Raw genomic sequence first — 14,100 nt, 5'->3', positions numbered from 1 at the left:
AATTCAATAATATATGAGTAGCTCAGCCAGTCTTGGCTAACCAGGAGGAATATAAATCTAATTCTGGCTGAGCTACTAGCCATCAGAACTATATCCACATCCTCAAGTCCAAAAAGATCAAACTCTGGCTCACGCCTTGATTATCACCTTCATAGGACCTGCTACAAGGCCAGAGTCCAATATAATTAGAGTTTGATCAATTTTAGCCATGAGGTTTCATTTTTTTAAATATACACACATACATACACTTCATACATACAACAGGAACCTCTATGTGTGGAAATGCTCCTTCATTCAGAGATGAAGATGGAAAGTCACTGGATCTGGAGGGCCTTAAAATGTACAATTGCTCAGTCCTACAAAGGTTGAGCTGCTTCTCTATCCAGACCTTCACAGCCTTGAATCAATGGATCATCTATATCAGGGGTGTCAAACTCAAGGCCCGGGAGCTGGAGACGGCCTATGGGGTGCTTAGATCTGGCCTGTGGGGCCGCCCTGGAAACAGTGAAGGACCAGCCCACAGTGCCTCAGCCAGCGAAAATGGAGCTTGTGAGGGCTGCATGCAGCTCTCCCGAGCTCCATTTTCACTGGCAGAGAGTTGCAGGAGCTTTGGAGCCTGTTTTCACTGGCAGAGTGCTCGGGCCACCACAGGTGCCCCTGACACAAGTGACGTCAAGCTGGCCACACCCACCCAGCCTCCCAAGGTCAAAGACAACCCTGATGGGGCCTTCAATGAAAACAAGTTTGACATCCCTGATCTATATAAAGCAGCTTCATATAGATGTTAAAAGAGAAGCGGAGAGAGAGAGTCTTGAGAAACCTTGCAAGCTTTTTGTCTCTTCACCAACAATATCATCTGGAGCTGAGCCAGAAAGATACTACAATCAATGGTATCAACGCCATGAGAAGTCAAGATGGGCCCAGATAGATGTAGTATCCCCCATTCTGAGGGACAAATGTGATCAATGCTGCTTCAGAACCATTTCAGAACCAGGTTTGAAACCTGACTGAAAATATTCCACATAATCCACTTTCTTCGGGATCCTCTACAACTGTAAACTGATTATCTTCACTACAACCTTCCCTTAAAATGATAGTTCAAAACCTGGGCAAAAATTGTCCTGTTCCGCTGGATCCAGTAATGATTTCTTGAGGTGTGAACAGTGGTGGGTTGCCCCCGGTTTGCACCAGTTCTATAGAATTGGTAGTAAAACTGGTGGGAGGCTCCGCCCACCGACCCTGATGTCATCAAAACGCTTCTGTGCATGTGTAGAAGCTTCTGCGCAAGCGAAGTGAGCGCGCACGCACGGCCCCGCTACAAACTGGTAGTAAAGGTAAGTAGAACCCAGCCCTGGGCGTGAACATATAAATGCTTCTTTCAAGACAGATGTCACCATCCTGCAGAGAACCATTAACTGCTTCATGGACTCAGGCATATGACACTTTGCAGGAGCCTCCACCATCAATGAGAGCATCAATTTAAAGTACTGGTCATCAAACTACAGCTTCAAAGAATCTGTCCACCTCATTTTAAAAATTTATTAGATTTTTACGCCACCTGAGAAAGTGAACATAAATGAGAGGGGGAGAGGGGAGGGAGGGTGAAAGAGAGAGAGGCAGGCTCACCCAGCTGGCTTTCATGCCTAAAGTGAGGCTAAAACTCACAAATTTTCATCACTTACTTTTTGATGGTTAACAGGTTTAAACTCTTCTCAGATAAGCAAGAAGGACCATGCCTCCGGCACCTCCATAGGACCTGTACAACTAAAGTCTAATTCTGAGCAAACCCTGGTAATTTATTCCAAGAAATGCCTTCAATGATCTTCACAAGGGCCCTGCATGAGGGATTAGTCATGCAAAAGGCACTGAAAACACAATGTCATCTCTCCATAGGCACTCCACGCATCTCTGATTAACTTAAGAGCTACCACTCCAACCATTGTATCTATGATTGCATCAACATATTTTTTGCAATACTCCATCATAATAAAAGCTGAAGAACATTTTAAGCATCTTAAATAATATGACCTCTGAAGAATTTTTTAAAAAAGAGGACGAAACAAAAGTAATGAAGTACGTTGAATAAAAAGCCAGATTTCCCTCAGGCATTGAGTAGAGTGAGGCTGGAGCCCAGTGACTGTCTTTTTAAATATATTGGGGAGTGAGGAAACCTTGGTGTTCTCTGAGCATGCTTATTTTCTTGCAAACGTTTCATTACCCTACCTAGGTAACATCATCAGTGCTGGTAAGGAGTGCTGTTTGCTATCAGTTTATATTTGGTGTCTTGCCTGTCTGTGTGGGTGGGGGCTATTTTAAGGATTCTTTGGTTGGACTGTTTACTGTTGTCTCTTTGGCCGGTTCTTGATTGGGGTATTGTTTACTTGATTGTTGGTCTGAAATTAACCTTGGGAGTTATCTATGCTTATCTGAGTGCTGATTGCTGGTGGAGAGGTGCTCTTTGGGACTGGTTGATTATCTCTTTTGCATGATCTATAGATGTTGTTAATGTCTATTGATGGCTGATTTGTCAAGAATGCCAGGCTTCTAGAAATTCCCTGGCATTTTTGGACTTGACCTGGTCTAGGATTGTCACATTTTCCCAAATGAAACTATGGTTAAATCTGCCTATATGTTAGAATAGATTAGAATTCTTTATTGGCCAAATGTGATTGGACACACAAGGAATTTGTCTTTGGTGCATATGCTCTCAGTGTACATAAAGACAATATATTGTGAAATTAAAGAATTTTCATCATGTCTTCTGACTGCCAGTTGGTGTTTATGGATGCGTCCTGCCAGACTTCTGCCTGTTTGTCCTACCTAATGGTTGTTGCAGTTCTTACACTGTATGTTGTAGAGGTCTCCTGTTTTTTCTTCTGGGGTTGCTGGGTCTTTTGGTTCTCTTAAGATGTTTTGAAGGGTTTTAGTTGGCTTTTTCGGCCATATTGGGAGATGTTAGTTTAGGGCAGGGGTGAAATGCTCCCAGTTCGGACTGATCGCCTGATCCGGTAGCGATGGAAGCAGGTGGTTTGGAGAACCAGTAGCAAAAATCCCTGCCCACCCCCATGCCCAGCTGAGCCGCACAATCATCAGAGGCTTTTTTTTTACTTTTAAATGCATTTTTTCTACAACCTCTTTGGCAGACAAAATGCTTTTTAAAAAAAGCCTCTGATGATCGGGCAGCTCAGCTGGGATCCTCAAAGGCTTTTAAAAGCATTTTTTTACAACCTCTTCCCCAATAGCTTGTAGAAAAAATGGTTTTAAAAGTAAAAAAAATAAATAAAATTGGCCACACCAACCCAGTCACATTAACCCCACCAAGCCATGCCCACAGAACCGGTAGTAACAAATTTTAGGTTTAGGGCAGGGGTGGGCAAATGTGGCCCTTTTACAACCTGTGGACTTCAACTCCCAGAATTCCTCATATAGTCAAGCTGTCTCAGGAATTCTGGGAATTGAAGTCCACAGGTTGTAAAAGGGCCACATTTGTCCACCCCTGGTTTAGGGTACTGGGCGTTGGAGTATGTATCCAATGTTGGCTTTTATTATTTTTTTTTAAATGTTATCACTGTTGCTGTAAGCCACCTAGTTATGGCTCATAAAATGGTTGGTTATAAAATAGTTAATTACCGGTACTTGCTGGTCGTAAGCATTCAAAGCTACAAAACTGCTGTTCATTTATTTGTTGTGAGCCCTGCCACCTTTACCTCAGCCTACTGTGGTAGTCAACCCGGAGGAAGGTTTTCCAAGAATAAGCTTTAGGATGTACGAAAAGCCGGTTTTCAAACCTGGGCAAATAAGGTAGATACATTTGCATTTGCATTTTTATTTTTTGCTACTCCGTTGTCTTTAAAATGTCTTTTAGAAAAGTCTTGGCTGCAGCAAAAAAAATAAAAAAAAATAAAATAGGGGCGAACATCATAATTGTTCGCAGGATGGCATTTCGGCTTTCTCACAGGAAAGTGCTCCGTGATTCCCACTCGGTCAAGGAGACAGGTGCGAAGCGCACACCTTTCCACCAGAGCCTCGTCTTCTTAAAGCTTTCCTGGAGGCTGCGGGCCCTTTAAATATTCGCGCCCGGCCCGTGCTGCCTTCGGCTGGGAGACCCCGTATCTCCAGTGAGATGTGAAACCAAGATGGCGGCCGCATAGTGACTGAGGCGGAGACAGAAGGACACGGGACGGCCACCGCTTCAGCCATCCTCCCCACCCGCGGAAGGGGATTCGCTTCTTTGCCGGGTGCACGGAAGGGCTCCGGAGGCGTGAAAGGGACGAGGGAGCTTGGCCGGGAGTGCCGGTAGCATCCGGAAGAGCGAGCGCAGGAAGAACATGGCGGCGGCGGCGGCGGCATCGCGTCGAGAATGCAGTCATCGCTGCTCGTGAGGGGGAAGATCACGCCACAGGAGACGGGCGCCCACGCCGCGTGCCATTCCGCCCCACACGGGCATCTTCCTCTCCGCGCTCCCGTCCCGGCAAGCGCGGCGGCCCCCTTTTAGGTCGTGGCCTTCCCTGGGAAGAAGGGGCGGTTCCGTCTCGGTCCCTTCGCCTGGCTAACGGAGCGCGAGGAAAGGGGCTTCGGGCCTAGCAGCGCCTTGCACAATAGGCCTGGTCGAAGGGGGGATTTGACCCCCTTTTCCCCTGCTTCCCCGTTCCCCTCCGCTGGCCTCTTCGCCCCCTTCTCCTAAGGATGCCCCGGCACTACCCACGGATTTCCCTCCCCGTCCCCGTGGCGTTTTTACCTCTCCTTTTGAAGGCTTTTTGCAGGGCCGGCTAATCCTTCCCACTTTTCCTGTCACGGGCCTGTTTCCCACTTGCTGCTTTTCGGTTCACCTCATCTGCCCCCTAACCAGCGTTAGTCGTCTGCACTGGTGAATTATTTGTTGTTGTGTTTTTGTGCTTTTGCTTTGAATCGCCCAGATTCCTCTTTAACTGTTCCCATTTTCATCGCCCTCTTTTCATTTTGCTCCTGGTGTTTCTTCTGTTCCTTCTCTTTGAAATCTTGGCGTTTTTATTTCCTGTTTTTCCCCTTTTCTACAAAGCTACCATTTTGACAGAAAAAAGTTCTGTGTGCTCCCCCGGTAGCGTTGCCTCCTATTTTAAGTCGCCCCCCCCCCTTTTGGGGTGATGAGGCAGTTATTTTAACATTTTATTTTAAAAGATCTGTTTGGGGTATTGTGTGGGACTCTTGCTCCCTTTTCTGCTCCCCTTCATTGAGGGGGGCAAAGCCCCCCCCATCACAGCTTTTCTTGATAAGACTATCACAGACCCTTGTGGTTTGGAAAAGGCAGAATGACCGATACTCGGAGGAGAGTGAAGGTTTATACATTAAATGAAGAAAGACAGTGGGATGATCGGGGCACTGGACATGTGTCCTCTGGCTATGTGGAAAGGCTGAAGGGCATGTCCCTGCTTGTCAGGGCAGAAAGTGATGGTAAGTATAGCTGAACAAGTCTGCATCAAATAGATTAATCCTTGTATTAATAAACTCTTGCCACGTGCTAATAATTAGATGTGGGGCCATTGAGAGGATGAGAATCAGGTAAGGACTATTTTCGATATGATAGGTGTCACAAAAGACAATTTCCATCTGTGTTCATGTAAGTTGCCTAACAGTCCAAGTATGTGACTTTAAATTCTTCTAGATGGCAGACTATGGATAGTGTTAATTAAAGTATTAAACTTTTCCCTAGACATTGAGAACTTTTCCTATGATACCTAAATAACCTAATTGTTTAAACTTATATTATTCTTGTTTAACTCATGTGTAGACCATTAAAATACTGTATGGCCAAATATTTAAAAGATGTTTCCAGATCTTTATACCATATTAGCTTAGAAACTTCGTAGACTATTTAAAATACTTTGTCATGTTTTCCATATCCTGTAGAAAAAAATTAATTTGTTTTTTTAATAAAAACAAACCCCATCCATTAACCTCCCTTCTTTCAATAAGTTTTAATTATAACAAATGAAATTTAAAATCCCATCTTGTCTCAATGTACTAGTACTTCTGGCTATTCGGCCATATCATTCTTGTGTTTTTAATCATATAGGTGAAACTGCAGTTTTCACATAACTAGTTTGCAGGTTTTTCTTCTAAATGCAAGCATGAATGGATAGATAGGGGGAAAATAAAATTGGAATCAATTTGCCACCAGTTTCAGTATGTCATTACTTGAAAGAAAGTCACATTCACTTCAATGAGACTTGTTTTTAATATGTGCATAAAAATATTTCAGTCTGATCCTAATTAAGGAATGTATTTGCTTTGATTTAAGTTAAAACATAGTGACGTGGTCATAATTTTAACCAAATACTCAAATAGACTCAGAATATAAAATAATTTTAGAAGGTTGCAACAGATTATTAGAAATGTACCTTATGTTTATTATACTAAAAATGTGAAATTCCTCATTTGAGTGTATTAGTATAATAATGTATTTCTATGATGTACCTGACATTGTAAATACTGATTGTAAATAGATCAGTATTGCCCACCAAACAGAATATAGACCATGTGACATTTTGGATGGCAAGATACATTTGATCTTCCCCTAGCCAACCGACATATGGTCCCTTATATGGTCCTCCTCCATCGTAACAAGATTATACTTTGAATAATATATGTCCTTGGGAGGTGGGATTGGTGGTTGAGGAACAAATTGAACTCCAGACATTACATTTCTATGGAGATTATGAATCATCCAGGTCATGGTTGTCCCAAAGGTGCTTTTCAAGAGGCAACTGGACTATCTGGAAGTCCAGTTGCCTCTTGAAAAACACCTTTGGTCCAGACATTACAGTTTTATGACAGGTCTAGAGGAAATTACTGTGGATTAAGTAAAGAAAGCTTTACTTAAGCTTTCTTCTCTGGCAGGGAGTTGGACTAGAAGACTCCGAGGTCCCTTCTAGCCCTATGATTTTATAATAGTCATTTGAATTATTACCATTAAGGATCACACTTTATTGATATTGTAAAAAAAAAAAGAGTATCAAATAGGATATATTGAAACCTTTAAAATACTTTGAGACAGTCCTACAATGTTTAAATAATGGGTGTTGGGGTTTTTTTTTTCATGGATGTAAACATGCACCCACTGTTGTCATTCCTCATTACTGAGCAATCTGTTGCGTACAAAGGAACCATATGGATAGAAAACCTGTGTCCTCTTCACCTAATCAGCATCTTTGTGGCAAGTCAAAAAGACCTACTCAAATAGCCTCACTCATATGATTAGAAAAGTCCAGCATATTTTAAGTGGCCTAGAATTTAGCAACATCAGATACACGGCTGATATAATGATAAAATAATGTGGTGTGGGATCTTTGGTGCTCTTTTCATTACTTAACTGGGTAATGTGCTAGAATGGGCTGGAGTTTGCTCTCTTTTTATATTCTAGTGCCTTGTCCTGTCAGTGTTGGTGGGAGTGTTCTTGGTGGTTCCTTAATTAAGCTGTTGTTTACTGTTAGATTGTTTGATTTGGTAACTTCTTGATTGGAGTATTGTTCACTTCTTAATTGTTGGTCTAAAGTTAATCTTGGTGTTACCTCTACTCATCTGGGTGTTGATTGCTGACAAGGCAGTGTTTTGGGCTTTTGTTTCCTTTTTTATTTTTTGAATGGTATGTAGATGTTGTTTATCTATACCATTCAAAATAACAATTTGTGATACTTTACCTATTGTTAATTGTTTATCTCACAAACCAGTGCAATGCAAAACGACTCTATTTTAGTGGATCTTGCACCTAGGAAAGTAGATAGAGGTTTGTTGTCAAAGTGCATTTTTTTATAACTCATCTCCTCTTCTGGTGACAAGTTGTAAAGCAGTAAAATCAATATAGCACTTTAACCCATCATAATAAGAAATCTCACTCTAGTTTTATTCCGGGCTTAATTGGAGCAGATTTTAGGGGAAAAGTATACTTCTTTAATAAATTTGAAATACTTGCTCCATTTCTATATTAAAATATATAAATAATTATATTTTTTTAGTATTTTGTGAAAATGTTTGATTTCCCATGTCAATTTCAGTGAACTTTATCTTCGTGCTCTAAGGTAACCATTATTGGTGAGGGCGTTAATATTTTAACCATTAACTTTATGACATTTTAGCAATACAAAACTTCCTTCTAGTTGAGCTTTGAGGAAATAACTTTAAAAACAACTTTATTCTGTGATTAAAGTCAGTGTTGTTTCTATTTTTTAAGAATTTTCAGTAATTTTCAAAATGTTTCATACAATTGTATTATAAAAGAGATATTAACATAGCCCTGACAGTGTCAGTTACACTGAGAATCAGTTTCAGGAATAAGATTGTTGTCTCTGACATAAATACCTCTTCACTTTGCCACCATCCTAATTTTTCAACTGTTATTCAACCTTATCAATATGTTTTATCTGTTTTTATACATTTTTCAGGTTTTGTAGACCACCCAGAGTCCATTGAAATTGTGTAGTTTATAAATTAAAGCAAATATAATCTGATGCTTGGAGATGTTGTAGATTACAGTTCCCAAATTTCAGGATTGTACATCCAGCATATCTGGGTGATATCAGATTGGGGAAAAACTTTTGAGCCACTGATTTGATAAATTATAAAACTATGGCTAATGGTAGGAGAAAATATTCTGTATTGCCCACAATGTTGCTTCTTTTTGACTCAGACAGTGAGCTCAAATCAGTAGTTTCAGTGGTCTGGGAAATAATCTTAAGGAATTATTTCCAAACCTGGAAAGTTCATATTGCCATCTAATATTTTTAAATGATTATAATTTGTGTTCATTAGTGTGACTGAGCTAATAAATGTGGCTTAAAAAGCAGAATTTTATATGTGGGACTGTTTTTAGAAAATTTGTACTAGCTTTTCTTAGTTTAGTTTAGTTTAGTTTAGTTTAGTTTAGTTTAGTTTAGTTTAGTTTAGTTTAGTTTAGTTTAGTTTAGTTTAGTTTAGTTTAGTTTAGTTTAGTTTAGTTTAGTTTTATTAAATTTGTATACCGCCCTACTCCCGAAGGACTCAGGGCGGTGAACAGGCACAAGATAAAATACAGAAATACAAAAGTTAAAACAATTTAAAACCAAATTAAATAATATTGGCCCACGACAATTAAAATCCCAGTAAATTTAAAACCAATTAAAATTTCAATTTAAAATTTTAAAAAGGGGAAAAAAATTAGGCCAGGCCGGCTTGCTGGAATAAGAGGGTCTTAAGAGCACGGCGGAAGGTGCGCAGATCCGGGATCCTCCGTATCTCCAGGGGGAGCTCGTTCCAGATAGTGGGTGCCCCCACAGAGAAGGCCCTTAGTTTAGCTCTGTATTGTTGTTTGCCTATATTTCTGATGCAGAATAATGACACTTTCTGTTTATGCCTTCCAAAAGCTTAGAAAGGTGTGGATTGTTGATTCTTCCACTTGGATTTTTTCACATAGTTTTTATCATATTGAATATTTATTAGAAAACACATCCAGAATGATAACTTGAAAAAGTCTGCTTATCCAGTCTAACTCTTGCTTTAATTTTAAATATTGCACGATTTTATCATTGTCAGTTCCTAGAAGAACTCTCTTGAGGATAAATACTCAATAAATTACTCTTTAAAAAGGCATGTGCTATCTACTAATAGATAGGTCTATTAATTTTAAAGCATTCCTTGTAGAATGGTATGCACATTTTAAATATATTTTAAGAGCACAAAATATGCTGCACAAATGAAAATGGAACCAATCAAGTGGTTGATTTGATTGTGCTGCCTCTGCCTTGGGGGTGGGATGATGTTTTCATGGGTTTTTATGTGGTGGATTTTTAAATGATGTAAGCCTCTTGGAGTCACCTATGTGCAAATTGGGCAGCCATAATAAATGTGTTTAATAAATAATACACTTGCTTTAATAAATATTACATTTTTTCCCTACTCTTTAGGTTCTCTACTTTTGGAGTCCAAAATCAACCCTAATACTGCCTATCAGAAACAACAGGTAATAGTTTCGTCAATTTTATTTTCTTGTAACTAATTAAAAATTGAAGATATTTGGTATTATTTCTTTATGAACTGTAATGATAATAAAGATGGAGAATTTATATACTTATCTTGATAAAACAAAATTACAACAATTTATTAAAGTTAAAATAGAACACCAAACATAAATCATTATGAGTCAAATTAATTTCAAATTCATAGATTTCAAGTTGATTGGCGAAAATGTTATCTGTGCTGTGAACCTCTAGCATGATATTGAAAATACATTTTCTTATGTTTGATTAGCAACAATAAATGCAGTTGCTCATTAATGGTTTGGTAATTACAGAAACTTTTGTGCTATGAAAATTTTTAAAACTCTTCTCAGTCACTGGAATATAGGCCTCTAAGTTAGATGCAATGTGATTTGTTAGTGTTATCAGATACTTATAGGGAGAATTCAGTCCATTCCCCCCTCCCACTTTACATCACAGGAATGTGAGGGTTATTATATTTAGTGATAATTTTTGTTCTGTGCCCTAAAAAAACCACCTTAATGATGTATTATAAGAAGGCAACAGTTCTGGCTCCATGTATTTACCTTCTGTTTCTCTTTTTTTAATTCTGTGCAAGCAGACATAGTTTATAATTTTCCATTTTAGTTTAAACAGACTGCAGTATTTTTCTGCATTTAAGATTAATTTGATTGTAGTTTGATCAAAATATTTCTTGTATTGATACAGAAAACTATACATAAAAGTATAGTTGCAAATGTGATTGAAAACTTGCAACTTCTTTCCTTGCACATGAGAAGATACATCCCTATTACACAAAGTATGGTGTGCTCAATTTAGCTTTTATGATAACTTTGCTACTGAAATATATCTTTAAAAGGCTTTGGAGTAATGAAATTGCCTATGTAATTAACTTGGAGGGAAATATGCTATTATATACCCAGTCTTTCTGTGAGACTAGCACAGAAATTTTTAAATTACACATATAGGGATTTGGGAAGAAACTTGTAAATTTTTCGTCCATATTTCAATAAAACTCAAGACAAAAAGCATGCTATAGGTGTGGTTTGAAAATCGTTTTTGTCATCTTTAAACTAGCTTGTTCAGTATTTGAGGCTGGAATCCCATAAATTTTATTTAAACAGTTTTATACCACATTAAATACCAACAAATTGTATACATTTTAATTTAGTTCACCAAGTTTTTTGTGATTGTACTTCATCAATCTGTTAAAATTATAATTGCATACCTAAAGAAAAAAGTTGAGTAAGCTTTATCAATAAATGTGTAACAAGCATTACAGTCATTTAATATTCTATTAAAAATAAAGAATGGGTCAAAATTGATAAATTAATTGTGAATGAGAAGAATGAAACAAAACTAAAAGTCAAAGGAATTTTTTACTATTATGGCCATGTGGGTGGCAATTGATAAAATAGGAAGAATTATTATCCTGCAATTTGAATACAACACATATCCAAATCAAGGAGTATAAAGTAGTACAAAAATCAAAATAATTAAGGGATATCTTGTTACATTAAGAATGGATAAATTAGGATGATAGTTAAGAATGTATCCATGATATGAGAAAAATACTATGAGAACGTAGGATTTTTCAAAATGGATTTTCAGAGAATAAAGCATATTTTAACATAAAATTAATCATCTGCCATCAACGTTATGATATTGATATAAAATCAGTTTTAAATAAATGAGCCAAATAATTGTAGTTCACATGCTACAGGTGCATTTTATGGGTATTGTCATTGTCCTACACATATGCATTTATTTGCACATTGTAGCTAGGAAAGTAATTATTATAGTAATTCTTAGATAATCTTTTATGTTCTTAAATATATTTGAAGTGCAATCCTGATAAATTCACATTGAGGTAAGAAGAGGCTTGTTCTGAAGCAGCTTATTGACCTTCCTACCTCAAATGCATATGTTGGTTAGGATTATCATGTGAGCCCACAAAAAGACACCACTTCTTTGAGGAGGTGTTTCCAGATGTGTAGCAGGGGTGAAATGCTACCGGTTCGGACCGGTTTGGGTGAACTGGTGGTAATAAAAGTTACTGGTTCGGGAGAACCAGTAGTAAAAAAAAAAGCTACCAGTTCGTCCAAATCAGTATTTCTGACGATCAGCTGTGCCACGCGATTTACATTTGCTAGAAAGCAGGATATTCCCCCCCTTCAAATGGCTCCTTTTTCCGCATGAAGCGCATGTTTGGTGCGCGTGCGCATGCACAGCGCATGTTTGGTGTGCACTGCATATGCATGCGCAGCGTGTGTTTGGCGCACACCACACATGTGCGGGCAGCAAACCAGTGGCAACCCGCAGAGGATTTCACCACTGATGTGTAGTATTTTTATCCAGAGCAGTTCTATTAAACTTCTGCTTTGCATGTCCTGACTGACTACAGCTCTAGTAAATATCTATGTACCTATGTATATATTTATTAATTTTGAAGGACACGCTAATTGTGTGGTCTGAAGCGGAGAACTATGACCTGGCTCTTAGCTTTCAAGAAAAGGCTGGTTGTGATGAAATATGGGAAAAAATATGTCAGGTAAGATGCGTACCTTGAATGTTTATCTGCCATAATTAATGCAAATAACAATACTAAATAATTATTTTCAGTTTCCCCAAAAGTTTCACCTCTTGAAATTCATACACTGTGTTTTCAGAATTGTAGTTGGAAATAATTTAAAGGAGTTGTAAGTAGACTAAAGTTGTCTACTCTAAGTAGATTAAATAATATAGCTATGTAACACTTTTGATTTGAATGCAAAAGGGTGCTTTAGGGAATACCAGGGGAAGAAAACATCATACATCTATAGCTCCTTAAACCAAATATATCTTTTCCTGAGATTATTTGCAGCTCTTTTAACAAATTCCAGATGAGTGCTGTATTTATGTTCCTTTTTGCTCTGAAACAGATTTTTCCTTACAAATTCAAAGCATTGCCTAGCCTTACTAAACAAAGCATCTAGACTTCTTGATTATGGACAAGTACAATAAAAAAAGTCTGTTTTATATTGTTGGGGTGTAAGCAGATTCTTAAGTCATAAAATAAGTAGTACTAAGATATCAGGAGCAAATGTCTATATTCTAATCTGAACTTATTTTTAATAAGCATATACAGGTAGTCATTGAGAAAAAACTGTAATGGAGCCTGCCTATTATGGTTACATATTACAACTGTCTTTAAGTGAAGCATTTCATCTAATGACCCCCATCCCTGCTTTCCTCAATGAATCATTAAATGAAAAAGCAGGCCATTAAATGTAATTCAGGTTGGGGAGGCCTAGCACAGGTCCAGGCCCACCTGCCCTGGCCCTTCCAAGACCTCCCTCATTCTCCCAAGATCCCTTTGCTCCATTTTCCGCCCTTTGGGTCTCCAAAGGCCTTTTTCCACTCCCATCAGGTTTGCTCAGACCTTAGGACTGATTCCCACCCCACCAGGCCAAACACCCCACCTCGCCTTTTGGAGAACACCAAGGCTTCTAGACCACTGGAATGGATTGCTTCTTTGCACAGCTGCTGGTTGCAGTTTTGGAAGTGGCTGCTATTTTGTCCTGGCTGGGTTTGTGTTGCTGCCAGGTGGCCTGGGGACAAGTTGCTTTGTTCTGCTGTTTTAACAAGGTCTGCATAGCACTGAAGAACATTTCTGCAGCATGCAGAAGCTTCCTCGATGCTGTGCAAACTTTGTTAAGACTGCAGAATGAAACAGTTTGTCTGGTGGCTGCCATTTTGTCCTCGTCCACAAGCCGCCAGAACAGAATGATGGCTGCTTTCAAGTCACTGCTGTGTGGCCCTGGGACATGTGGCCTACATTCCTTCCACAACACGAGGTGCAGAGATTTACAAAAGGTAAGTACAATGAGTGATGGGCGTATCAAGAGCAGGCCCAGGTGCTGTGGAGTCCTGGTGAGGTGGGAAGGGGGTGAGAGAGGTGGACGATGCTGCAGCATCCCTGGGATCAATCGTAAGTGTATATAATAGTGGAATGTCTGTCATAACTTTGAATATTCCTTAACTCAGTGTTCCCAAACTCCGAACCGCAGTCCACTAATGGGCTGCAGCCTCTTTGGAACTCGGGCCACACAAGTGTTGGGTGAGCTCTCCAGCA

At 39.1% G+C, this 14,100-nt stretch overlaps 1 protein-coding gene across 1 annotated transcript in view; it reads left to right on the top strand.

Annotated features, from left to right (window-relative positions):
• The first annotated feature begins 4,131 nt into the window (after window positions 1-4,131).
• The window catches only part of PPP4R3A (protein phosphatase 4 regulatory subunit 3A), a 32,247-nt gene continuing 22,278 nt past the window's right edge, over window positions 4,132-14,100 (top strand). Inside the window, exons 1-3 of the mRNA XM_070941339.1 lie at window positions 4,132-5,430; window positions 9,915-9,970; window positions 12,439-12,537. Of these exons, the coding sequence (XP_070797440.1) occupies window positions 5,289-5,430; window positions 9,915-9,970; window positions 12,439-12,537 (297 nt within the window). The 5' untranslated portion in view covers window positions 4,132-5,288. The remainder of the gene's footprint in view (window positions 5,431-9,914; window positions 9,971-12,438; window positions 12,538-14,100) is intronic.

Source organism: Pituophis catenifer, unplaced genomic scaffold, assembly GCF_029215685.1.
Source record: "Pituophis catenifer annectens isolate HBS135680 unplaced genomic scaffold, rPitCat1.0.hap2 SCAF_1, whole genome shotgun sequence".
Lineage (NCBI taxonomy): Eukaryota > Metazoa > Chordata > Lepidosauria > Squamata > Colubridae > Pituophis > Pituophis catenifer.
This window is presented reverse-complemented; position numbering and strand designations above follow the sequence as displayed.